The 27213-nt window shown below is 47.4% G+C and overlaps 1 protein-coding gene across 1 annotated transcript in view; it reads left to right on the top strand.

The window, feature by feature from the left end:
* The window catches only part of CMTM4 (CKLF like MARVEL transmembrane domain containing 4), a 64345-nt gene extending 37239 nt beyond the window's left edge, over positions 1-27106 (top strand). The window contains exons 2-4 of the mRNA XM_035025050.1: positions 11124-11300; positions 19370-19468; positions 20800-27106. Of these exons, the coding sequence (XP_034880941.1) occupies positions 11124-11300; positions 19370-19468; positions 20800-20964 (441 nt within the window). The 3' untranslated portion in view covers positions 20965-27106. The remainder of the gene's footprint in view (positions 1-11123; positions 11301-19369; positions 19469-20799) is intronic.
* Positions 27107-27213: the final 107 nt, after the last annotated feature.

The raw sequence follows: 27213 nt of genomic DNA on the forward strand, positions 1-27213 counted from the left end.
TTTTTTTTTTTTTTTTTTTTTTTTTTTTTTAAGAAAAAAGCTCCTATTAGTATTTTCAAATTTATGATTTAAGGGTTTTATATATTACTTTGATTTTTATGCTTCCACCTCTTATTTTTAAATTTTTGATTACTAAGAACTAAAAGTAGAATTATCACAGGATCCGGCAGTTCCACTTCTGGGTAGACCTGAAAGGAGTTGAAAGCAGGGACTCAAACATGGATGCGTACACCCACGTTCACAGCACCATTATTCACGACAGCCAGAAGGTGGGAGCAACCCAGGTGTTCAGGGACAGGTGAATGGACAAACACAATGTGGTGTGTGCATGTAATGGAGTATTATTCAGCCTTCAAAAGGAAGAAGATTCCGATACGGAGCGCGTGTGCTCGTTCCCCACCGGACGCAGCCGGTGAAGACAGTCCAGGTCCTCTTGGACCTTTCACGCTGTAACGACAATGGCTGCTGGTCACTCAACCTTCACTGTGTGCCGGGCACAGCGCTAAGGATTTTACATCGGATCTTTGCAGCAACCCCGCAAGATAGCCCTCCGCTTTACAGATGGATGAGAAGAGGCCCAGAGAAGAGACGCAAGGTGCCTGGAGCCAGAGAACTCCAAGGCAGAGGTGAAACTGGCACACAGGCCCTGAGACTCAAGAATCCCAGCTTCCAGTAACCTAACACCGACCCCCCTGTATGGCTACATTGGCTCTCATTTTGCACCCTGTGGTCTCTCAGTATAAGAGTAATCCCCCTCATTTGTGGAACTAAAATCAATTCAATTCTTTTTGGGATGAAAAAAGTGGCTGTGCTAATGGCCAGTGAGGGGATGGGGTTTCTGTGGCCCTTCTGTGGGTGCCTGGGGACACTGAGGTGGAGATGCCGAACGTGGGGGGCAGTGGTGGTGCAGCCTGCATCTGGAGCTTACATAGATGTTCAGACGAGAGAAGTATGTGTGGGAGTAGGAGTTGGGTCAGGGAGACCTGCTGGGTACACGTGCTGGGTGGGAAAGCAACGGAGGCACAGCTCTGGGGAGCACCCACCATCTGCGGGGAGGCGGGGCGGGGGAACAGAGCACCGGAAGCCAAGGGTGGCTGGAGGGGTGATCCGCAGTGACCTGTGCTGTAGAGCGTTCAGGGACGGGTTTCAGCCCAGTCTGCTGGAGACTTGGTGATCTTGGATGGGTTGCTTAATGTCTTGCCCTCGTTTTTTTTTGTTTTTTTTTCATCAATAGGATGGGGATTCAAAACCCATCCATGTTCCTTGGGGCACTTGGGGGCTCAGTCGGTTCAGCGTCTGACTCTTGATTTTGGCTCAGGTCATGATCTCAAGGTTGTGAGATTGAGCTCTGGGTCGGGCTCTGCTGCCGCGTAAGGTTCTCTCTGCCGCCTGTGCCCTGCTGCTAAACAGACAGACAGACAGACAGACAAACACGTTCCTCTTAGGACGCTGAAAATGTTCTGGAATTACATAATGGCGATGGTTGTGTAACTGAATATACTAAAATCCACTGAATTGTATACTTTAAATGGGTGGATTTTATTGTATCTCGATTAAAAACAAGCAAACTGACCGTGTGTTCTTCACAGGGTGGACTGAAGATGAAATAGGTGTGAATGCTAATGGCAATGCCCACCACATCATTGGACCCCCAGTAGAAGTGCTCAGCAAATGTTGAATTTCTTAGCAGGGCCACTGTCCTTATTGTCTCTGGAGCTAGGGACATTATTTACAAAGCCTGCTAAATGGTAGTCCCCAAATTTATATGTCAAGGTCTGGGGCAAGGTATTTGAATCTGCAAGTCCCAGAATGTGTGTGCAAGGCCCTGAGGGCCATGGGTTTGGCCACCTAAAGTACGTTCCTCTCCTCTCGGACCCTCCCGCAGGTGGATGCTGCAGAGGTTCTGGGGCTGTTAGGACTCTGGGTCTCAGGGCTGTGCTGGGTTTTCCTCCTGGCCTCTTAGGATATGCAGTTCACTGTTGTGGCCTAAATTTATCTTTAGCAAAAAGCTGGTCTTGGACGGCTGGTTTCTCATTCAATGAGGAAAACAGTGCCCTTGCCATTTAAGGTGGTTGGTCGGGGATGCTCGGGTGGGGAGCTACCCCAGAGTTAAAGCAGGGGGAGGACGAAAGGGGGCAGGTTTTGCTTTTGAATCCTGTAGGGATGCGATACTACTTGCTGCGATTTCGGCTTCATCCATGAAGCAAGGACGTGAGAAAGGCAGGGGGAGAGGGATGCGGGCGGCATAGCTAACCATCCTCGCATGCGGACGGTTTGAAGGCAGTTTGTTTCCTCTGTCCTCTACATGTGTGTTGTTTTTGCTCCATTACTAATTTAAACGGTCTGAAAATGTAGCTTTTGGGGCAGGGTGGCATTTGCAGGAAAATGTTGTGGGCATTTTTTTGGCAAGAAAGATGCTGACCGTCCTGTGGTTTTCTGAAGTCATGTGCATTTCTATCATCAAACCACATAATAAGGTTTTCGAAACTTTTTTAAAAAAACAAGAAAATGTTTTGCACTTCATTGGGAACACTGTTTATGTGCTCTACGTCATTGGATGTCCAAAAATAAGCCTCTTTTAGTTTGTCTGAGACTGCGGTGTGCTGTGGCCAGCCATTGTGTATAAGTGACTTGTGGGTCTAGTGTGTGTGTGTGTGTGTGTGTGTGTGTGTGTGTGTGTGTGTGATCAAGCTCACTTTCGCTGTAAGTATAATCATTTATGTTAAAGGTAAGGGTCTTGCCAAACAAAGAAGTTGAAATCCATTCCCTTGAGTTCAGCTCTTGACTTACGTATGGCATTACGATTTCAAAATGGCAAAATTATTGACACAGCAGAACCCAGCTTGGAAAATATGTCAGGAGCACTGGCCGAGTTGGCCTCCTCACATGGGCCAAGCCCCGACCAGACCAGGCCGACAGCATCCCGGAGCAACTACAGCCTGATTCCTCCTGTCCTTCATCGGAACTGCAAACGAAGCCTTGGGGGTTGGAGGCGGCTCGGAATGTGGGTGCCCGTGGGGCATACCCCGCGGAGCGGTGCGGTGTGGTGCGTCATCTCCCTGGGTCTCCTGTTTTCTTCTGGCTGCTTTGTGCCCCAGGCCTTGGCAGCCTTCCCTCTCTGTGCTCTCTCTCCCTTTCTTCTCAACAATAAGGCACTTATTTGCCTCTGCCTCTGGGCTCCTTCGCATAACGAATTCTTCTGCCTAAACAGTGCTCCCGAATTCTTCTGCCTAAACAGTGCTCCCTGCCCGCCTGGGTGGCTTTAGCGCCTGAGGGCCTCTCCGCCCTTCCAGAGCCCGTACTTCTCTTAATTCTCCATCTCTCTCAAATCCGGAGCTCCGTGGGACACCTGGGTGGCTCTGCCTTCGGCTCAGGTCATGATCCCAGCGTCCAGGGATCGAGTCCCGCATCGGGCTCCCTGCTCAGCGGGAAGCCTGCTTCTCCCTCTTCCACTCCCCCTGCTTGTGTTCCCTCTCTCGCTGTGTGTCTCTCTCTGTCAAATAAATAAATAAATCTTAAAAAAAAATTTCATAGCTCCGGTCCATGGACACTGCAGTTAGCTCCCTTGTTTGAGAACAACAACAACAACAACAAAAATTTACTCGTTCTACTGTCTCAGGGGAGAGGAGAGAAAAAAGTTTAAATCTGCTTTCCTCAGGGGATGGCTTCCCTAGAGAGGAGCAACTCGTGGATCACCTTTCTTAGAAAAACTAAGATGTGACTTAGTTAGACCCCTCTGAAAATGAGTAACCAAGTTGTGAGCTTTGTCAGAGGCCCTCGTGGCCCTGGTTGTGCGGGTCTCACACTCTTTTCCTTGAAGAGAACCCATACAGTGATGCTTTTCTCCAAGGTCAGTTATAGGTCAGACATCTGGTGTAGGGGAATGAGGTGTGTGGAACAATAGCTTTGGGGCCTTGGACGAATCTTCTGGCCACACGATGGAGATGCCACCTGCCTCCCACTCGGGTGTGAGTATCAGACAACGAATGGAAGGTGCCCAGCACAGGGCCTGAGAGCATCCTTATAGTAGTAGTAGTATTTTTTTTTAAGATTATTTATTTATTTATTTGACAGAGACACAGCGAGGGAGAGAACACAAGCAGAGGGAGAGGGAGAAGCAGGCTTCCTGCGGAGCAGGGAGCCCAATGCGGGACTTGATCCCAGGACCCTGGGATCATGACCTGAGCCGAAGGCAGATGCTTAATGACTGAGCCACCCAAGCATCCTCACATTATTGATGTTCCTAAACGCAAGCCAACCAAGGATCTCAGTTTGGAAGTCAGGCACCACCTCGCACAACTTTCTCTCCTGTTTCTCCTCTAAGACCACCTTTTGAAGACCAACAAAAGATAAACAGATTTGCACAGAATGCAAGTAGAATCACAGAGCTGAAAGGGGAAATAGAAGTAAAAAAAAACAACTCCAGAATTTAGAAGATGCTTGTGAGGACATCATACTTGCAGTTGATGATTGCTTAATGATACCTTATCCAGTCGGTGATGTTTTCATTAGCCATTCTCAAGAAGAAACACAGGAAATGTTAGAAGAAGAAAAGAAAAATTTGCAAGAAGAAATTGACGCCTTAGAAGCCAGAGTGGAATCAATTCAGCGAGTGTTAGCGGATCTGAAAGTTCAGTTATATGCAAAATTTGGGAGCAACATAAACCTCGAAGCTGATGACAGTTAAACATTTTATAATACTTTTTAAAAATTTGTTTACTAAACTTGAATACTGTTTAAAATGCTAATTTCCCTTTTTCAAATGATATGGAAAGCAAAAGTTTCTTTTTTTAAAATTTTCATTTATTTAATGAAACTTGACTATTTTCACATGTCTTGCTTATTTATTTTATATTTTTAAAAGAAGACAGTATTCATCTGTGTATTTTGCATAATGATTCTATCAAGTGTAGGGGCTTTGTGTCATGTTATTAAAATCGGTTAAGCAACCAAAAAAAAAAGAAGGCTTTAGAAATGATGAACTCTTCTGATAAAGAAATGGGACCAACATGGACTTGCAGAGTGACTTTCATTTTCCATTAGAGCTTTTAATGTCATTTTAAAAAATTCATGAATGGTTTCAAAACAAATAAGGATTGATTCTTGGAGGTCACTAACATTTAACTCATCATAAACCTGGGTGCTTCGGAAAGTGTTGATATAGAGAATTTTTTTTTTTTTTTAAGATTTTATTTATTTATTCATGAGAGACAGAGAGAGAGAGAGGCAGAGGGAGAAGCAGGCTCCCAAGGAGCAGAGAGCCCGACGCGGGACTCGATCCCAGGACCCTGGTATCATGACCTGAGCCGAAGCCAGACGCTTAACCATCTGAGCCACCCAGGCGCCCTTTTTTTTTTTTTAAAGAAGTACACATACTCATTGTAAACATTTTGGAAAATAAAAGAAGCCTTCCAAAAAAAAAAAATCTATCCACAGTCCTACCACATAGATGGATTCCTGAAATGAAATTCTGAATATTTTATTCTTTTGTTTTAAAACAGTATGTCTATATCTTAACCTTGATGAAGCAGTAAGAGTTTGTCAAACTGGTGTCTTTAAGAGTGAGTGACCTACTCATCCTATAAAATTTGCAGTCTTGTATTAGAGACCTAGGATATGTTGTGAAATTTGACAGTATCCCAGGGTGCCCTGTCTAGTCAGTATGAGTTGGATTATGCTGCAGCAACAAACAAGCGTAAAATCTCAGTGGCTTAACACATGGGAGGTTTCCTTCTCTCGCATGTTGCACACTCATCTCCCGTGAGCCTTACTCAGAGGCCACCTGCTCCTGGGGTTTTGCAAGCAGCTGTGGCAGGGAGACCGGAGTGCGCCTGCCCGCCGGCCACTGCCGGAAGTAACGAAGTAACAGATCTCTCACCCATTCACACCTTTGTTTACCCGAGCCCAGGAGTAGATCCAGGCTGAAGTGGCTTGAGACTGTTGTGGTTTTGGAGGCCCACTGTAAGGAAAAATAAGTAAAATTAAAAATAGAAAGGTAGGTATGAGAGTGAGTACTTTTAATGAGAAGCACACAAAATTACGAGTTTAAAAATATGTTCTTTCTGTTTTTGTTTTTGGCTTCCTCTAACACAGGTCATACTTGAATTTTTAGTATGATCTGTTTAATACTGAAAAAGCATACAGGGATGCCTGGGTGGCTCAGTGGGTTAGGCGTTTGCCTTCAGTTCACTCAGGTCATGATCCCGGGGTCCTGGGATCATGTCCCGCATCAGGCTCCTTGCTCTGCGGGGAGCCCGCTTCTCCCTCTGCCTGCAGCTCCCCCTACTTGTGCTCTTTCTGTCTTTTTCTCTCTCTGACAAAGAAATGAAATCTTAAAAAAAAAGGTATATAGAGGCAGTTTTGTGTGCCATTTTTTTTGGCGGGGGGGCAGTGCTTTCTGACCTTGTCAGTTCAAGGTTTGTCAGATACCATCTGACCGCCTGGGATGCAGGAGTTGTGATCTCCCCCCCACACACACGCACACACGTACTCATGCTCTGTGGTCCCACTGCAGGCTTCTGCCGTACAAACCCTGGATTTCTGATCAATTCTATTTCATGTGATTTCCACCCAAAATGGAGAAAATGTATAGTGTGTTTATAATTGCATACTCTGCATTATTGGATATAATCCTGATCTGTCTGGTGAAATTTAGGGCCCATTTCTTCTCCGTGATGTCAGCTCGGAGCCTATCTGGAAGCAATGCCTGCAGCGGGAAAGCTGCAGTAACTAGCTAGGGGTGGAAGTGACAGCTGAACCCAAATGTAACCAATCTCTCACTCAGCTTCCGATTAGCCCACTCCCCACAACGACCATTGTTCCCCCATTACCACCTGCCCAAAGGAGTTGGGATAGGAAGCCAGGGTGGCAAGTGTGGAGTTCTGAGGCATAAACTCCATCATCTTAAGAATAAATCTGCCTGGGGAACATCTCACAGTACAAACCTCCAACCCTGCAGTGTGCCTGGAAGGAGGAGAATGGGATGTACTGGTCAACAGTGCTGTTGATTACTGGGCCCTCCAGAAAGGTCTTGACGCTTGACACTCCCACCAGTAGAAACATGGGGTTTTAGGAAATTTTAAAAAGTTTTTTTTTTGTTTTTTTTTAAGATCTTATTCATGCATTTGACAGAGAGCATGAGAGCACAAGCAGGGGGAGCAGCAGAGGGAGAGGGAGAAGCAGCTGCCCGCTGTGCAGGGAGCCCAGTGCAGGACTCGATCCCAGGGTCCCGGGACCATGACCTGAGCCAAAGGCAGACACTTAACTCAGCCACTCAAGCGCCCCAGAAATTTTAAAAAGTTTTAATAGTAACTTAATCAGCCAACTCTTTTTCTCCCTCCCTTCCTGCTTTTTGATGTTGTCGATCATAATTAGCTACAGTGGTGGAAACCTGACAACCTTTTAATCTCAGCTTACTTACCAACTGTGAAAATACTCCTGGTCACTTGGTTGGTGCCCCATGGAAAGGGCTCTGACCAAGGACGCCCACGATCCTCCAATTAGCAAATACAGTAACTGTTACTTATTTGCATCTCTTTGAACATCTCTGTACTATTTTACATTGTGACATTTGTCTACTGCAAAACTGTTAGAAGTTGAATTACTTTGGATTCTTGGGTTGCCTTGAAGTTGTTGGCTTCCAGTATAATTTTGAGCCCTTATTTTCTTCTTGTGGGTCAATAGGTAACTTTTACTTTAGCAACAATTGTTAGGCTTCATTATGCTGGAGAAAAATTTGACATTTGTTGTGCCAAAAGGCAGGCAAAAAAGGGTACTGTTTATTAGAAACAGAATATTAGAAGCTGCCTAAATACCCATCAAAAGGGGACTGATTAAATTATTATGAGTGTAGTTGTGCGTACGTGCGTATCTATCCGTATCTCTGTCTACATCTGAATGCTTGTGATACTGTCACTTAAAATAAGAAATATATGTTTGTTTTTCATCTCATTTCTGGGACAGAGCTCCTAAAACTCTTGAAATTTCCTACATGGTAAGAGGTGTCTTTTGATATTCTCAGCAACCCTCTTTCAACCACATCTGAGTTTGTGTTAATGAAGGGACTCTCGGGCTGGGGGCTGGTTGCCAGGGAACTGACCATGTGATTAGAGAGTTGGAGCTTTCAACCCAGCTCATCTCTGGGAAGGGGAAGGGGGCTACAGAATGAGCTCTATAAAAACTTGAACGCAAGAGATGAGCAGTGCCAGGACCCTTTTGGACCTTGCCCTGTGTATCTTCATTTGCTGTTCAGCCATATCCTTTTGTAACGTGGTATCAGAGCACGTGGCTCCAGGTGTTCCCCACAGACCTGGTTTGGCTACTGGCCACTGACAAAATCCAAAGGCAGAGAGACGATGGTGGTGAGACTAGAAAGGAATTTATTTCAGTGAGGCCGACACCGGGAAGACAGACATCGCTTCTAGGTGTAGGTGAGGAAAATGTGGGACAAAGGTTGTAGGTACAGGCCGCTGGGCCGTAAAGGTCAGGTCCATGATTCTCTTGGGGTCAACCCCACGGGGTCTTGCTGGCCCAGGGCAGGCCCTGTTGCTTGAGGGGGTAGTTTTGGTTTCCAACACGGGGACTGCTTTGCCTGCAGGGTGTTTTTCCTGAGTGGAGAGATAAGCTTGAAGGAACGCATCAGACTACAGACTGAGGTCAGAATGGAGGCAGTTGAAGTTCTCTTTCACTTGACTATCCTTTGTAATAGACTGTAATAAACTTTGTAATAAATCTAGAACCTTCTCAGTGAGGCCTTCCATGTCACTCCCTAACACTTCAAACACCTTTGCCCTAGTTACATTGCATTATCCTTTCCTGCTTTGATTTTTTTCCCCTTTGCACTTCAGAGTGCCTATCATACAGTACTTCTAATTTCATTTTTAAAAGCTTCTCCTTCATTAGACTATGAGCTAGAGAGCAGATTTCTGTTTTGTTCACCGCTGCATTGAGTGGCCTATGAGATTTGCATATTCTTGAAACTTTTTTATTTTAATATTTAAGAATGTAGGATGTAGGTGTTACCTTCCCACACAAATATGGTTGAAGTTAGCATACCAGAAACATTTGTAACTCATCAGTACAGTGTGTTATTTTTTGCCCAAGATTACTAGATCCAATTACAGGGGGAAGAAAAAGTTGAGGAGTTTCCCTTACATGAACTACTTCTTTGTGAATTGATTGCAAGTCAGGCATGTAATTCAGAGGGAGAATTCAAGTCTCTGGTTCTATAGAAAATTAAAAGAGCCATTAGGAAAAGGACAAAGTGTGTGCTTAAAGAGCCCTGTCTCTAATACCCTGACTTAACAGAACCCCATATTGATAGGAGAGGTGTCTTTATGATTCCTGCGCAGGAGTATTGGTAATGGATAGAGCAGAGCTGCCCTGCCCTGCCTTTTACGTGGAGACCCTGCCAAGCATGTCAGCAGTTGTGGGTGTGGGTTTTTAGTGCCCCCAACCCCCCTATTAGCTGGTGGTGTGCAAGTAACAGCGCTTGGTGTCTCGGGTGGAGAGAGATGGGCTGGCCGCTGCCCTCAGAGAGCTCAGGAGGCAGAGGGAGGCATGTGGCAAGTATAAAAAAGGGTAGAATGCAATCATAGATGAACAAGCTTCCCTGGGAGAGACTGGAATCAAATAATGTCTGTCGGGAGGAGAGACAATCAGGGAAGGCGTTGGGAGGAGGTGGCATTGAGTGGGGCACTGAAAGGCATGCGTGGGACTCCAGGTGGCAGAGGGGGGCCACAGAATAGCCTGTGCCTTATATGTTTCCCACACTTGAATATCTGGGGATCCTGTCAAAAAAACCCACAACCATTCTGACTCTGTAGGTCAAGGGGGAGAGGCAGAAATTCTGCACTTCTCTCCGGCTCCCTGGTGATGCTGATGTTGCTGGCTCTGAGGACAGATCTGGGACCACAGAGCCGCCTGCCTACACGTCCTGGACCTTTGAAGTGGGGGCTCGCCTCAGGTTCTGGCCCAGGCTGGACGTGTCGTGGGCTGTGAGGTGCTTGGTTAGAAAAGTGCTAGAATAGAGGCCAGGAGCCCAAGACTGATCTGGTTTTAGGTGCAAGACCACCTGACCTTTCTTTGCTCACTGGGCCATCAACTCAGCCTTTGGGCTGCCTCCTTGTCCTGAAATCTACCTTTAAAAGCTCACCTGGTAATTTCCATTCATACCTGTTTGACGATGATCTCCATTCTCTTGGGACATATTGCTGGAACGTTACTTTGGTCCTTCAGGGAGAAATTGGTGCCATTATTGGTAGATTTTTCAATGTTTTTATAAACCTCCATTCCGACTTTCTAATGGCTAAGTCCAGTGATCACTTTTGAAAAGCACAGCTCGTGAATGAATTAGGTGGGCCTCGATTTTAGGCGCTTATAATTGGGAGAAGAGGAGATAATACCCTTCTCTGTCTTACAGCCCTCCGGGGTCACAGTCAGCCTGCGTGACCTCTGCCTGAACCCCCAGGGTAGTTGCAGATGGCATAAACAGACACCATTTGGACCCTACCCTCTCGATGTTTGGCATAATTGTGGTAGGGACTAGAAATTAGAAACGTGTGTCGGCAGCGTCCACTTACTAGTGGCGGAGGAAGAACCAAAAACATCGCAGAGCCGTTCCTTACTGTTTCCTCCCAAGGGCCGAGCCTCACCCCAACAGTGTCCGGGGACTGCAGTGGGGTGTAGGTGTTCACGTTAGGAATTCGATCCTTTCCTTAAGGCCTCCATAGCTGGTGTTCCATAAGAATTTCATCAGATCATATTGCTGACAGCGATACTGTCGTCCCCAGGGGAACACTGGCCGCATGTGGTGGTGGTGGAGTTTTATTTAAATGTGGCAGGCACAGGGGCGCCTGGGTGGCTCAGTTGGTTGAGCGGCTGCCTTCGGCTCAGGTCATGATCCTGGAGTCCCTGGATTGAGTCCCACATCGGGCTCCCTGCTCGGCAGGGAGTCTGCTTCTCCCTCTGACCCTCCTCCCTCTCATGCTCTCTGTCTCTCATTCTCTCTCTCTCAAATAAATAAATAAAATCTTAAAAAAAAAAAAATAAATGTGGCAGGCACATATGTCCATGGATGTGTACTAAATATACACACATGTGTGTGTTTCCAATTTTCTTCGTAGATTTTGGCCCTGATTGCATTCGTCTGCATAGAGACCATCATGGAGTGCTCCCCGTGTGAAGGCCTCTACTTTTTTGAGTTTGTGAGCTGTAGTGCGTTTGTAGTGACTGGAGTCTTGCTGATTCTGTTCAGTCTGAACCTTCACATGAGGATCCCCCAGATCAACTGGAACCTGACAGTGAGTACAAGTCACCACCACTCTCTGACCTTGAAAGGATTGGGTGCTCCTCGGCTCCAGGGGCAAGCTGGAATCTCTCTGCAATCTTGTTTGGTTCCAGTTCATTTTGATACTTACTTTATTGTAATGCAGCTGTGAAATTTTAACTGTCTTTACTGGGTTGAGTAAAACTATAAAGTAAATTGAATCTTCAGTAATGGTAGAACCATCATATAACAATTATTTTGACCCCTTTAAAGATGTCATTTCAATTTAATGATCCTCTGAGAAGATTGGTAATGTTGATATTTATAGAACCTGGGAAGAGAAAAATGGAATTAAAACGTTTGCATATTTTTCACACTGGACCCAAAAGCCATTTACAAAAGTATTGATTCAGGAAGAATTGAAAATAGGAATGAAAGTGCCGGTGACTTGCAAAGCCTAGGATTAGCATTAAATTCAAAGCAAGTGGGAGGACGCGGAAGGTTTGGTGGTTTGATCAGAAGCATGTGCTCTCGAGGGTCTGGGTTCTCAACCCTCTTTTGACAGCCTTACCTTCAGATTGGCATGGAAAGCTCCGGGCTGGTCCTGTCCTGGCCCATCTTGTGTTACTTTTCCTTATCCTGCTAAATGAGAAAGGAAACTTAGTTGCACTTGGTTTTCTTTTTTTTTCTTTTTTTTTTTATTCTTATGTTAATCCCCATACATTACATCATTAGTTCTAGATGAAGCACTTGGTTTTCTTGACGTGTCTTTGCAAACAAGCATGTGCAAGAGCTCAAAGGGGATCAGTCAGAGAGTCACAGGAAAGCACCATCAGCTGCCTCACACTTCGGTGCCTGCTGGGCGGGAAGCCTGCTTCTTCCTCTGTCCCTCCCCCTGCTTGTGTTCCCTCTCTCGCTGTGTCTCTCTCTGTCAAATAAATGAAATCTTAAAAAAAAAAAGAAAGATTTATTTGAGAGAGAGAGAGCGCATCCGTGCGGGGGGCAGGGAGGGCAAGAGGGGTGGGAAGGATAGAGGGGGAGAGAGACAGAAACCCAAGGAGACTCCGTGCTGAGCACGGAGCCTGATGCAGGGCTCGACCTCATGACCCCGAGATCACGAAGAGTCGGACACTCCACCGACTGTGCCACCCAGGCGCCCCATAGCATCTCAGCTATTTTTAAGATAAAGTTTGTCTTCTCCATTAGAAAATTCTCACAAGGGTGCCTGGCTGGCTCAGTCGGTGGAGTGTGCGACTCTTGTTCTCAGGGCTATATGCTCGAGCCCCATGTTGGGTGTGGAGATTACTTAAAAATAAAATCTTTAAAAAAAAATTGCCCACAGAGTTGACAGCATAGGAGAACCTCATAAACCTCCTGCAACCAAAATGCGAGTGGTAGAAGGCCTATCTGACAAAGAGGTGGCTGCCGGGAAGGTTAAGACCAGGGCCTTTGAGTCAGATCTGTGTTCAAATGTAGGGGGGCTCTTAAGGGCTGTGTGGGACCCTGGGCAGGTCACTTAGAGCCCCGTGTTGAAGGCCACCATTGGTAAAGTGGAGATGATAGTATTTTAGAGGCTTGTTTTTTTTTTAAAGATTTTATTTATTTATTTGACAGAGACAGAGATAGCGAGAGCAGGAACACAAGCAGCGGGAGTGGGAGAGGGAGAGCAGGCTTCCCGCCGAGGAGGGAACCTGATGTGGGACTCGATCCCAGGACCCTGGGATCATGACCCGAGCTGAATGCAGCTGCTAAACGACTGAGCCACCCAGGCGCCCCATTAGAGGCTTGTTTTAAGAATGAAATGAGACCGTGTGTATAAGGGACCTCAAGCCAGCGTGCGCTGCCGCCAGTCCGAGAGATGTTAGTATTACCGCAAGCGACGATCCCTTGTTTCCTATCAGCCACATGTTCCCCCTGCAGACTTCTGCCAGGTTTGACTTCACTCCCCTAATTCAGTCTTATCTACTGATTTGACTATAAATCTGTTAAAAGACCTCATTCTGCAACTTAGTAACTAATTCATACTGGTCTCTATCCCCAGAAATACCTCTTTAGTGAGCATTCGGGAATTCTGATTCTTCTATTTTAAACATGAAGGGCTTCCTGCTTGTTGACTACCACATTATTGGGTCATATTGAAGTGCATCTTTTTCACTGGAAAGTTCACATACGTCCTTTTCTTCTGGACGGCGTTGGGTGGGGCAAACGCCTGGCTGATATTGTCACTTGAGAACGGTTTCAGTCCTTTGGGATCTTTTCCAGAATTTCCACCCTTTCAGAGCAGATGAAGGTGTATGCTTATTCAACAGAAGAATGCATGAGTACATGAACTTGAGGAAGTGGTACTTACTTAGGGGAGCTCAGGTCATCTGTTCTCTAGGAGGGGAGAATAAGTGAGTTCTTCAGGGCTGGACACAGTTCATTGAGTCGCTCCAGAGGGCTGGCCTTGACCGTGCTGTGTTTCTCTAACAAGGTGGTGAGAATATTTTGTCCTCAGTAGAGCCAACTAATGAGTGAACTAGGGTGTGATTGGTATAGAATTAGAAAAATGGTCATTTCATGAGCATATGTTGACACAAAAATAATCATGGAAAATGGTAAATAAGGAGGAAGATGCAAAGTGTATATTTTATACAAGCATTATGTGATGCAAGCAGAAAGCTTCTGTTAGCTCTGGGTTTGCTTGTTTTTGATGAATCTGTGGGACTTATCCTGCGATACTTGTTTTTCTCTGTGTATTAGAGGCTTATACACCTTTGTGTCCCACCTGTGTTTAGTTAGTGCCCTAGGCCTCCTCCCTCACCCCAGCCCTCTCCCTCCATTCCCTGCCTGCCACTGAAAGCTGCTAGGGGCTCCCGGTCTCCTTAGCCAGCACTCTGAGTCCCTCACGGACTGCTTAGCCGAACTTCCTAACAAGGAGGGAGGTCTGCACTTCTGTTCTCTGCTTCCCTCCTCCTCATTTCTCTTTTCTCACCTTTTACTGTCAAATACAGCTCACTCAGAAAAATTCATTAAAATGTACAGTTGAGGGGCACCTGGGTGGCTCAGTCGTTAAGTGTCTGCCTTAGGCTCAGGTCATGATCCCGGGGTCCTGGGATCGAGCCCCGCATTGGGCTCCCTGCTCAGCGGGAGGCCTGCTTCTCCCTCTCCCACTCCCCCTGCTTGTGTTCCCTCTCTCGCTGTCTCTCTCTGTCAAATAAATAAATTAAATCTTTAAAAAATAAAAAATAAAATGTACAGTTGAATAAAGAATGGTAAAGATTGTGGAGCCACCCGTCTGGGTCGGGAGATAAACTTGACATCCTTGAAAGTCCTCTGGTCGGGGTCATTGGGGCCTCCATGTTCCTGGATCCCCTGGCTCTTCCTCAGTTCTCCCCCGCCCCACCCCCACCGAACAGTGTGAGAACTGCCATGGAATGTTCTGTGCCTCCTGCTGTATTTTCCACTCTGCCTCCCGTGATACCACACTGTCCTGGCTGTTCTTCTTCCTCCTTGGTGCTCCTTCTCAGTGCTTCAGTGGCCCCTGCTCACCCCACAGACCTTCACAATCAAGAACCCAGGTTGGGTGTTGAGTGGGGATAGTCTGAGTCACCCAGCGGGGCCACCTGCAGAGCCCCAAGGCCTTGGCCATGACTCATGGTATAGTGTTTCCTGACACCACTTTTCACACCAAATATATGTCTTTTTTTTTCCTGACACCAAATCTGTGTAGTTTTTCCACACCAAGCAGTTCTCTAATTCTCTGACACCAACGAGGTGTCCAAAAATTCAGCTCTGTTCCGACACTAACTCTTAAAGTTGGCACAGACCCCCGGGAGAAGGGCTCAGTCCCATGAGACTGCCCCTGCTTCAGACACCTGCCACCAGCGGGGCTCCCAGGTGACCTGCACCAACTGCAGATTTGCCTCCTCAGGTTCATAATTCTCTAGAGCAACTTACAGAACTTGGGAAGAGTGCTTTACCTGTGCTTATTGGTTTGCCGTAAAGGATGCAACTCAGGAACAGGCAGATGGAAGAGATGCGTATGTATAGGGCAGGATCCAGAAGAGTCTCAACGTGCTGGAGCCTCTGTCCTCACGGAGTTGGGGTACAGCACCCTCCCAGCATAGGTATATAGTCACCAGCTTGGAAGCTCCCTGAACACCGTCCTTCGGGGGTTTTCATGGAGATTTCATTACGTAGGCATGATGGAGTTAAAATCATCGGCCGTTTGGAGGTTGAAGTCAATCCTTAGCCCCTCTCCCCTCCCTGGAGGTTGGTGGGGGTGGGGCTGAAAGTTCCAACCTTCTAACAGCCTGGTTGGTTTTTCTGGTAACCAGCTCCCATCCTGAAACTATCCAGGGGGGCTCCCCAGACTCACCTCATTACCATAAGCTCAGGAGTGGTTGAGAGGGGCTCCTTATGAATCACAAAAGACACTCCTATCATCACTCAGGAAATGCCAAGGAACTGGGGACAAAGACCAAGTACATATTTTTTATCATACCGTACTCATCTTTTCCTGTAAAAGTAGGACAAACTAGCACGTCTCCTGCTTTATACGTATTTTGGATCATAATTAGGCGAGGATTGGTGACGTAACACACACACACACACACACACACACACACTTGACACAACAGGGATTCCACGGAGGGTATATGCCACTGTTGTCAGTGTTATGACTGTCCCTTTGTCACTGGGGCCACTCGAGCACAAGTCCATGCGTGGACTAGTGGCTGTGAACTTCCTGTCTCGTGCATGTGTAGAGCTCACACCAGAGCCGGCCACAGAGCCCGGTGGCTTGGGAGCGACCGCAGTGAGAGCCTGGGGCTGAGCCTGTTTACAGCCGTCTCCCCTGTGGTCAGGCCAGCAGCCGTGTATTGGACACCTGCTTTGTGCCAGGATTTGGGAACCGAAAGCACAGGGCAGGTCGATGCAAGCTGCTCGCGCTTTGGTAAGTGTGCTCCGTAAAATCCAGTTGTGTGTGGGGCCTGGTGGAACCCAGGCAAGGAGGTCGTAGATTCCTCGGGGCAGAAGCCTGGAATGGGTGTCAGCAGGGGTTGTTCAGAGAAAAAGCCCGGTGCCAGCTGGGCCTGGAAAGATGAGTGGGTGCCCACTGGGTGTGGGGGGGGCAGGGCACGTTGCTGGATGGCCCATTCTCTGGGACGGGAGCGGGGTTGGAGACTCAGGGCCTGCTGGGGCTGGGCCTCTGAGAACATGAGCTGGAGGCGGGGCGACGGGGAGACGGGGAGATGGGGAGATGGGGCAGGTCGTTCTCTTCCCCAGCCCCAGCTGACTGTGTAGTTGCTTTAGGGCACTTCGAGAACAGCTTTTCAAGAGCAGCTAGAAGCTTCTTTTTTTCTTTTAAGAAGTCCGTTTTTTATGTACAGTCTTCTGGTATTTAAGTATTGGCATGTTCAAATTTGTTTTGAATGCTGTGCAAGTCAAACCCGTCCTTGGGCCAGATACGGCCAGTGGGCCTTGGGTTCACACCCTCTAGGCCACATCCTGTTGACCCATTATTGGAGTTACAGGGGTTCACCCCTGTACCTGCCGGTGTGTCACTGAAGGAGACAGCCGGGAGTGTGTGTGTGTGAGGGCGGATTTCCTCTTCATCCCCTAGCACACGGAGGGGCTGCAGCCTTGAGTGTTCTGGGGACCAGACCGGAAGCATGAAGTGGGGGGGGGGGCTGTGAGACCGTAGGGAGTGGGGACGGCTGGGGCAAACTGGAAAGCATGTGGCTGATAGAGTACACGTCCCAGTAAAAGCATTAAAAAAGATTAATCACTGTTGTTGACTACAAACCCCCAAAGCCCAGTCAGAGGGCGTGTCTGTGTTCCCCCTAATGTGAAGGGTGAACCTACAAGCCTTGATTTTTGTTTCGTGGACACAGAACTCAAGTAGTTGATGCTGACCAACACCTGCAGTATTCCACTTTTAAGCATTTTATTTATTTTTTTTTTTTAAGATTTTATTTATTTATTTGACAGAGAGAGACAGCGAGAGAGGGAACACAGGCAGGGGGAGTGGGAGAGGGAGAAGCAGGCTTCCCGCGGAGCAGGGAGCCCGACGCGGGGCTCGATCCCAGGACCCTGGGAGCATGACCTGAGCCGAAGGCAGACGCTTAACGACTGAGCCACTCAGGCGCCCCATGTTTAAGCCTTATAAACTGTGCAGAGCAATGTCTGTTACAGAAAAGCTGGAACATGCAGATAATAAAAGAAAAAAATAAAATCATGTGGGTGATCCAAGACCAGTGAAAACATATGTCTACCCAAAAGCTTGTAAGTTCATAGTAGGGTTATTTAAAACAACTGGAAAGTAGAAACAACTCAAATGTCCAAACACTGGTGAAAAGGTAGATAAAATGTGGCGTATCCATACAGTGGACTACGACATAGTACTAGAAAGGAGTGAAGTGTTGATACATGCTCCAACGTGAGTGATCCTTAGAACCATCATCCTGAGTGGAAGAAGCCAGTCACAAAACACCACATATTATATAATTCTGTTTATATGAAGTGTCCAGAATAGGAAGATCCACAGAGCCAGAAAGCAGGTTAGCAGTGGTTGCCTAGGATTAGGGGAGGGATGAAGAATTACCTGCTAATGGAGTGCTGAAAATGTTCTAAAACTAGATCGTGGTGATTGAATTGTCCATTTTAATTGGGCGTCTTATACGGCATATGAGTTGTATCTCACTGAAGCCGTTAAAAAGTCACACATGATACAACGCATCAGGGTTACCACTTGCGTCACTTGGTGTGACAACCTTCCAGACCATGTGAACTAGCTCTTCCATAGGCATGTATGTTGTGATGTGTGAGGGGGGGAAGAACGGAACCGTCAGAATCATGCTTTTTTACTTAAACTATTTTAAGTATATTCCATGTTAAATGTACAACTATATCATTATTTTTAATGACCGCATAGTGTTCCATTGTGGCGATACCGTTTTATTTCACAAATCCTGTTCGTGAGCATTTTGTTTGCTTCCCCATTTTTTTGCGATTTTAAGTTCTATGACGAACATCCTTACACTGAGACCTTTCTGCACTAGTGTGGTATTTAAGATGAATTTCCAAATGTGGACATCCTAGACAAACAACATGAACCTCTTTAATGCGTACGGGCCCTTGACCACATTTATATTTTTACGTAGTCACCCCTAATGTATATACAGTTTTGTTTGATATCTGGCCTCAGCATTGAATCATAAAACGTTCCCCCTACTTCTGAATAGTTTTTGGTTCAGAAAATACATTTTATCTTCTTCCTTGTCCCTACAGCACCTTACCCAGAACTGAGCTTTTTTTTTTTTTAAGATTTTTTTTTATTTATTTGAGAGAGAGAATGAGATAGAGAGAGCGTGAGAAGGGGGAGGGTCAGAGGGAGAAGCAGACTCCCCGCTGAGCAGGGAGCCCGATGCAGGGCTCGATCCCGGGACTCCGGGATCATGACCTGAGCCGAAGGCAGTGGCTTAACCAACTGAGCCACCCAGGCGCCCCGACTAGAGTTAAATCTTTGAAGCATTGGATAGTAACCTCATTTGCTTTTCAGAAAGCTTACGAGAAAATCCTCTAGGTTTTAGCCACATAGAGCCTTGAAAGACCACGCATAGGAAAGAGCATGAGGTCTGGCTAAGGGTGTTGTCTAGGCCTGAAAACAGTGCACTTATCATGTCATATGTGAATGAGGGGATGTTGGAGGGGATTTCACCAGTTTCGGTACGTTCTGGACTCCTGGGGAGTGTTGTCCATGCAAATGAAAGGTGATTCGAGCGTATTTTTAGAAGATGACAATAGAATTCTAAACAGTAGTTAACAGGCATGTCCTTGATGGGTTAGTCCGTTTGGGTTTCTATAATAATTCATTAAGGAATGACAGCGTGCTTGGTTAAAACGTGAATTTTGCCGTGGTGATAGATCAGGCGATACACGCCATACGCTGCTACCATCTTCCCCTTCCTTCATGGGTCCAGTACCCCTGGGCCATCAGGACTAAAATACGGAACCATAAGAGAGGCTGGATGTTGTGCTCCTTATTTTGAAAATCCTTCAGCTGCTTTTAGGGCAAAGCATGAAGTAATTCTTTTCAAGTGACTTTATCTCTTTCTTTAGGATTTGGTCAACACTGGACTCAGCACTTTCTTTTTCTTTATTGCCTCGATTGTATTAGCTGCTCTGAACCACAAGACCGGAGCGGAAATTGCTGCCGTGGTGAGTGAGCTGCATTGGTTAAAACACAGGTGGATTTGTACACCCCGTGACTCGCTCGCCTCTGTCCCCTAGCATGTGTCCTGCTCATTCTTCTCGAACTTTTTCTTTGCTGATGATGTTGTTACTGAGCCAGTTGAGGTCCTGCTTCCTTCTGTGCTGTGGTTCTCAGAGTGTAGTCCCCAGAAGACCAGCCTCCGCATCACCAAGGAACTTTTTAGAAATCCCATTCCCAGGCTCCCTCAGAGCTACTGAATCAGAAATGTCCCCCTCCCCCTTTAAAGATTTATTTATCTATTTGAGAGAGAGAGAGCACAGTGGGAAGGGCCAGAGGGAGAGGGAGAGAGAGGCCCAAGCCGACCCCGTGCGGAGCGCAGAGCCTGATGCGGGGCTCGATCTCATGATCCTAAGATCCTGACCTGAGCCAAAAACCAAGAGTCGGAAGCTCAACCGACTGTGCGACCCAGGAGCCCCTGAATCAGAAATATGTTTTAACAAGCCTCCCAGGTGATTCAGGTGCACACTCCGATTTGAGAATGGCTCCTTTAGTCTGTTCCCAACAGAGCCCTGGATGTCTGTTAGTGATGTTGCTGGTAAGAGCCTTATCTGCCAGTGTGGGGATCTTAACGAAGGAGAGGGCAGTCTTGACACCATTTGGCAGCCAGACGACATCTTTTTGCTCTTCAAGGTAGAATGCCTTTGGGAGTAGGGTGGGAACCAGATCACGTAAGACTTTGATTCTCTGCTTTGCATTTCTGTATTGTTCTCTATTTATAATGAATATGCAGCACTTTTGCAACGGTGAAGGGCAGTTTAAAAGGTTTGTAAAAAACATGAAACCAGCTGTTCTCCCAAGTGTCACTCAGTAGGTTGATCTGTCTTTAGCAAACCATTACAATTCTGCTGCTGCTTACCTCAGAGCTGCCCACGGGCGGGGCAAGCTGGGCAGCAGGTGGAGGCCTGGGGGCTGTGATTTGGAATGTCAGCCATTGTGGCCTGGTGGGCATCTCACACATGAGACCCTCATTTTCTGTTTGGTTCTTTGGCTACGTTGTACTTTCTTATCTGGGACCATGAAAAAGAGGTACTTCTGTGATTTGTGTGTGTGTGTGTTTAATAGATCCAGAATACTTGAAGAGAACCCTTAGGCTGTCTTCAGGTCAGGCAGGACTTTCGGGGAGTCATGTTTAACTATGCACTTGGCCATAGTCCGACAGCCAGATGGCAGTGGGTCCGGGCGTTGTGGGTACAGCTCGGGTCAACGTGAGCGGCTCGTGCCTGGACACCCTGTCGAAGGCTACTGTGTCTGGACTAACCGTGCCTGTGTTTTGTAGATATTTGGCTTCTTGGCGACTGCGGTGTATGCGGTGAACACATTCCTGGCAGTGCAGAAGTGGAGAGTCAGCGTCCACCAGCAGAGCGCCAGTGACTACATCCGAGCCCGCACGGAGTCCAGAGATGTGGACGGTCGCCCTGAGATCCAGCACCTGGACACATGAGCCCAACTGCGGAGCCCTCCTCCCTCTCATCCTTGTGCCCAGCCTTTCAACCAAGTTTTCTTTCCCTCGTCACGTCAGATTTTCCTGTGATTAAGCTGAATTTTGTCCTCTTTGGTAGAAGTTCCTTCCAGGAAAGGGTTTTCAGAGTGGCCCTGTCGGTGGGTCTGCAAGGCGGGGAGCCCCATACTCAGCTGCTGAGACAGAGGTGGGCGGGAGGGGCCTCACAGGCTGCCATGTCTCCTCTAGGTCCTCACTGTCCCCGAGCACAGGCTTCACATCTGGCTCTGCGCCACCCTGTCACAGGTTTTTGCGACAAGTCAAGACTTTGGATTAATGGGAGCTGCTAGGAGGGGTAAAAAATCAAGGAATGAAGGTGCAGGGTTGGAAGAGTCAGCAGCAATCGCTGGGCAGGCCCCTCGAGGGCCGCAGGGCAGCGTGTGGTCCTGCTACCTGGACCCTCGCCTGCTCCTCCTCGTCTTCCATCCCTGGGCTGTCGAGACAGCCAGCGCAGGCCCGGTACACCGCGGGAGACGCTGAGGGTCTGGCCAGGGGTGGCTGGTGGAGCTGTTTGCCGGGTCTGGACTCTTCGGGGATGGGAAGAGCTGCTGTCCTGTTGGCACAGCTCGGCAGGCCCGCTGCCCTGCGGGAAGGTCGCCCGTCGTTTCCTGCCCTGCTCAGAAATCACTCGATTGTTCCTCCAGTGCATCACCTCCCCGACTCCCACGTCCTCCTCCAGGAATATGGGACCATCTTGTTTTCCAGTTTGCTACCCACCCTTACTACCCGGAGGCTGAATTGCAGACTTGCTGCAATTTTACCTTCTCAGGTAAAAGTCACACACAAAAAATACAATCCATTCCAGCAGCCAGAATGCTTGCCCATTTGCTGGCTTCATGGACCACAGGTGGGGACCCACCTCTGTTTTAGGGATGTGTGCTAATTTTTGAATGCCTGACGACAGTTGTGAAGTGATTCTGAGTAGGTTTGTCTAGGATTTGAAAATACTTGAATTTCCACCACGACACATCCTTTCTCTGATGTTTCAGAAGGCGTAGGCTCTGGCTTTTGTGCCTCAGGGTCCGCACTGTGGACGCTGATCTCGGAAGTTGTTGGGAAAAATTCTAGTTACGTCAGGTTTCGAATGGATTCTTGAGAAAGTGAAGGTTATGTGGTGAGTGTTCAGCGAGCCCCTCTGATGCTGTAGTGTTTTTTGTCCTTTGTATTTTTCCTGTTGGAGACTAATTGTATCTTTCACGGAAAAATTGTTTTACCTTGTCGGGTTTTCCCTCTCTGAACTGTTGTTAATGTTTACAAACCTCCTTCCCGCTCTACTAGTCTGCGGTTAGCCGTCCCCCCGGGAGGAGACCCGGCCTGCTCGGGGGACGAGTGTGCAGCCCGGGGAGAGCCCCCGGGACCTCACCTAGCGGTGACCGACGGCAGCGGTGGAGGGCGCCGTGTAAGGGGGAGCGAACGTGAGTGTGCCGGCCGGTGGGGGGCCCAGCGCGTGTGAGAAGGCGTCCAGCGCATCTGATTTCCCAGTGCAGGTCCCCCTGCTCGGCCTGCAGTTCCATGGCTGAAGGGTCGGGGCGAGCGGTGAGCCCCCTGGACCGGCCACCCGGTACGATCCGAATTCTGCGGCTCCTTTCCGGGGCAGCGGCCTGGGTCATACGTGCGAGCTCGTCTGCGTCCTGGGCGGCGGGCTGCCCGTGCAGACCCCCTGCTCCCACCCGGGTCCAATCGAGCCCCCTGCCCGTGTGTGTTGTGAGGCTGTGCCAGTCATGCGTCGCAGACTTTGAACTTAGTAGATGTAGTGACTTCGGAGGAGATTAGGACATCTGGATTTTATCTGTTCATTTTGTGTATTTATTTTGCATTTGTTGAGTGTGTCTGCATCGTCAAAAATGGGCTCATCTCCCTCTGAGAGTTCCAATTAGAAACAGGGTCACGAAGACTCAGCCTTGCATTCAGCAGGGCCCACTTGGAAGGACCACCCTGAACTTTATCAGAAATCTGTTGGGAATCATGTTACTTGGCCTCAATAAAAAGCCGCCTTTGAAGTGAGATCGAAAAAAACAATACCACTCAGGCAGGATCGTTGCCCAAGTTTTCCCAAGTCACTGCAATAAAGTCAGTTTATCATCTGGTGAAAAAGGGCCTGTTGGTCTCCTGAGGACGTGTTGAAAGCTGCAAGAAAGGGTTCTGAAGCCCATCGAAACTATAAATGCTTACAGGTGATAAAAAGTGATGGCACGTTGTGCCACAGAGGGACTTATAGTCAGTTTGCATCGTAGTGTAGAATCTTTGGAATTATTTATGTCCCTGTAACTATTTAATATCCTTTGTGCCATGAGGCTCCCCCATGGTTTTTGTAAATATATTTCTTTATATTTAATTAGCTCCCAGGACAACCAGCAGCGGCCAGGCCCGCTCCTAGCTCTCTAACCCAGGTGACCCGGTGACATTCGTGTGACGTGAGTGCTCGTGGAGGGAATTTGGCTGTCTAGGGCGAGTGTGACGACGCTTGCATTTGCCTTGTGTTGCCTCTGTGTACAAACAGGACAATCTAGATTTAGCGGGGGGCTTACCAGGACTTTTTTTTTTTTTTTTTTGCAAATCGAAGGAAGCTTATTTGTGCATTTAATAGTTCCAATATGGACCACATGCATATGGTTTGGGGCATTTTGAGGCTGAGGCAATCTTAGTGTTTCTCAATTTTCTGGTAGGATGATGCTGGCATTCATAGTGGGTGCCAGACTTGATGGGAACTGCAGTTGCTGTGTAAATTGGAATTTGTTCCTGGACACTGTATGGTTGAAACCCACAAGCATTTGGTGGAACCTCTGGGGTGGTTTGAGATGGATGCAAACGCTGACGTCTTCAGAGAAAGTTGATCTTGGCACTGATTTGGTTGATGTGGTATTTTTTTTCCCTCCGAGTCTCCTGAATCCTTTCGCACTGCTGAAGGCATTGGAGGGAGAGGTCTTCCCCTTGCAAACAGAGAGAGGACAGTCACGGAGGCCCAGAGACACTCGTTGGCCTCACAGAAAGCCAGGGAAGGACGAAGGCAGTCACAGATTAAAATCTCACCGGAGAAGTTCGATGTATTTTATTTTAGATTTTTACTCTGTGCAGCAACACTTACCCAAGAGAGATGACCTTTGCCTACCAAAAGGCAGGGATGGAGCAGCCTGTCCAGTCCCCAGGCCTCGTCTGCCTCGGCAAGCTGAACTGCAAGTGCCAGTGTGCCGGTGGCGGGGAGTGGGGGGACCCCAGCCCCAGCCCTCAGGGCACCGCGACAGTCGCCTGGCAGGGACGCTCTTGCCCGTGGGTAGGCGTGAAGTCAGTCCGATGTGTTGGATGCTTCTGGTGAGAGCTTTTGACTCCGTTGAAAACATGTCTACTCGCTTGAAGTTTGCAGTTTCATCTGCCTTTCTGTGGGGCTCTCTTAGTGACTGAGACTTTACTTAAGCCACAGGCAGTCCCTCGGGGAGAGGAAGCACTGACTCTTGTCTGCACACGTGTGTGAATTCTTGCACCCAGTAAGCCTGGAATAACGCCTCGGTGTGTCACGTCCTATGTGTGGCCCCAGCTCACCTTCTCTTGTCAACATTCATGTGCTCTTTGGGAAGAAATTCCTCACCCCTCCATGTGTTTAAGAGGTGGACCGAGTTCTGATCTCTGGCTGTGCAAGATTTTCTGTGGGTTCTCAGAACTGGCCTTAACAGATGGATAGTGTGTGGAGGCAACGTGTGGCCAGTTCAGTGATTCTGGAAGGCAGTGATGATTTAAGTGGTCCCCATTGTGCCTCCATGTCCAAAACCAAGCAACCATGAAGTCATCTTGCCACTGCTTGTCATTTTCTCCATATCTTGTTTATAGGAAAATAATGACATTAAACGGGTAGCAAAAGGCAGGAACAACAAAAAAAAAGCACTTTCTAGGCTGAAGGCTACTGCTCATTGATTCTCTCTAGCAAAATAAAAAGTTGCTTCTTGCCCCTGGGACTGCCATTGGTTTGTGAGGTCCCCAGATGCTTTTTTAGTTCCTAGTGAACTTTGCAGAACCCGGGGCTTCTGTCTTCAGGTCTTTCTTACCTTATCAGCACCCACTCTAAGGACCAGCTGGGCGACAGGCTGAAGAGGTGGGGGCAGGGGCAGGTCTGGGAGCTGAGGGGAGGGAGGGGCTCTGCACCCAGACTGTGTCCTGGGGGGCCCTTCATCACACCACACATGGTGACTGACCCAGGACATTTTGAAAAAATGTACTTGGTGAACTACCTTCCTATCCTCTAGCTTTGGAAAAAATGAGGTCTTGTGTTTGGAATCAGCCTGAGAACAAAAGCTGGATGTTGGGACCAGTCTGCCTTGGAGCTCTGGATGGGCTCTTGGTGTCTTGTTGAGTCTGGACAGGGTGACTCAGATTCTGGTTTGGGTGCCTAGAGAGGATGCAGGCCTAACGCTGCCTGCCTTGAGCTTTGCAAACCTTCCTGACTTTTTATAAAATCTTGTTTCCTCTCTTCTCAGCAGATATTACTGAGATCATAAGAACTGTCTGGTTGAAAAGGTAATTTGAAATATTTGACCCTGGAAAAAAAAAATATTTGACCCTGTACATTGCTTTTGTTTAGAAACCACCTCTGACAGAAAACACCCTCAGTATCTGTTAGATCTGGAATTTTTTTCTGAAAATGAATGTTCCATTTGACTTTTCCTTATACCAGTAAATGGCATTTATACACTCTTAGGCTTGAAACAGAGGAATGGGTCCTGACATGTTTTCCCTTCTTTGGTCTAGATTATATTTTTATTCCATTGGATGTCATTTCTCAACCTTGGGGATTTTTTCTCCCCCTTTCTAGTTTTTCTTATTCCATAAATAGTACAGAAAAAAGTTACCTACAGGCCCACTGAACTTGAATCACTGGCAACTTGCCTAGAGTAAAATTTAGATTATGGATCCTTTAATAGTGCATCTTTTTCATAGGGTTAGTTTGTTGTCCACATTTTTATGCCAAGACTTTAATTCAGGTGACTTGCTTATTAGACAGCTGGGAGTGGCATGTTTTCTTTGGGATGCATTGTACACAAAGGCCAGAGAGCCTTCATTAAGGGGTTAATAGCCTGGACTGTACTGAACTATCAGAACTTTTATGGTTCTAGTGGAACTTGTCTCAAATGACCTTAATCAGCTTTGTTGATGGGATTAGGGCGAGGCCCGAAGTTTCTTTTCCTAATTATGCCTCAGAGGAGAGAAGATGTGACACAGTTGTTTCAGGGGATAGTTTGTATGGGACTTGGTAATAGTCTGAACCTGTCAAATCTGAGTTGTCTTTGGAGGACACTGCTAAACCCCAGTAGGAAGCACCCCGCTTTACCAGGGAATAAGAACAGTGTAGGGGCCTGGTGTCCATGCCAGTCAGGGCCAGGTCTAACTGATGGCTGCCTCCCTCTGCGGGCCGTTTTGCTTTCCTGCCTTTTCCAGAATCGGTTTTGCAAGTTTTGAGACTCTGTTCCCCTGCAGAAGCGAGGAAGGCAAATCATTAGGGGTTAAAGGGAGAACTGACTGGTCCAAGGCTGGGGGAGGGCCGGCTCCCCGGGGGAAGACGAGAGCGGGAGGCCTGGATGGACCCCCAAGCTGGCCCAGACCCACACAGGGGCTGCCTACTTCCGGCGGGTTCACTCTGTAACCCAAAATGAGTTTTCCAATCCTGCCTCATGATGAAACTGATGTATGTGGATAAAACCAGTGCTTTTAATAACTTGATTTTGATGTGGTTCCCTCGAAGAGAATGTAGGGATTGAAACTATTTGTATATGTTGAAGTTTGTAGGGGTTCAGGAACCCGTGGCAAAAACACTTAACTATTTATTACAGGTATGACTGTATGTTTTTTTTTTTCCCCAAAGTAGATAATTCTGTCTTTGTATATTTTAAGACAAATAATAATCGCTTCACCTTCGGTGCCTTCCGTGTGTCAGTCACATAAACACTTGTCAATCATGGAATTGAAAAAAAGATGTACATTTAGTTAAACCAGATGACACTATTTTTGTAGCATGATTTTCGATTGTGTCCTTTTAATATTGCTTTTAGCAATGATGGTTTTGAGGTTTGGCCATTATCCCTTTAAACTTCGTTACGTATTTTGAAAAAGAAAAAAAAAAACCACCCCACCTTGGCTATTCCTGTCTCCTCTCTGCTGCTTTCTCTCCCCAACGACTTGTTTCTGCTTATTTCAACAGTCTGAGAG

Source organism: Mirounga leonina, unplaced genomic scaffold (genome assembly GCF_011800145.1).
Source record: "Mirounga leonina isolate KUSES-001 unplaced genomic scaffold, KU_Mleo_1.0 Mir_180, whole genome shotgun sequence".
NCBI classification, from domain to species: domain Eukaryota; kingdom Metazoa; phylum Chordata; class Mammalia; order Carnivora; family Phocidae; genus Mirounga; species Mirounga leonina.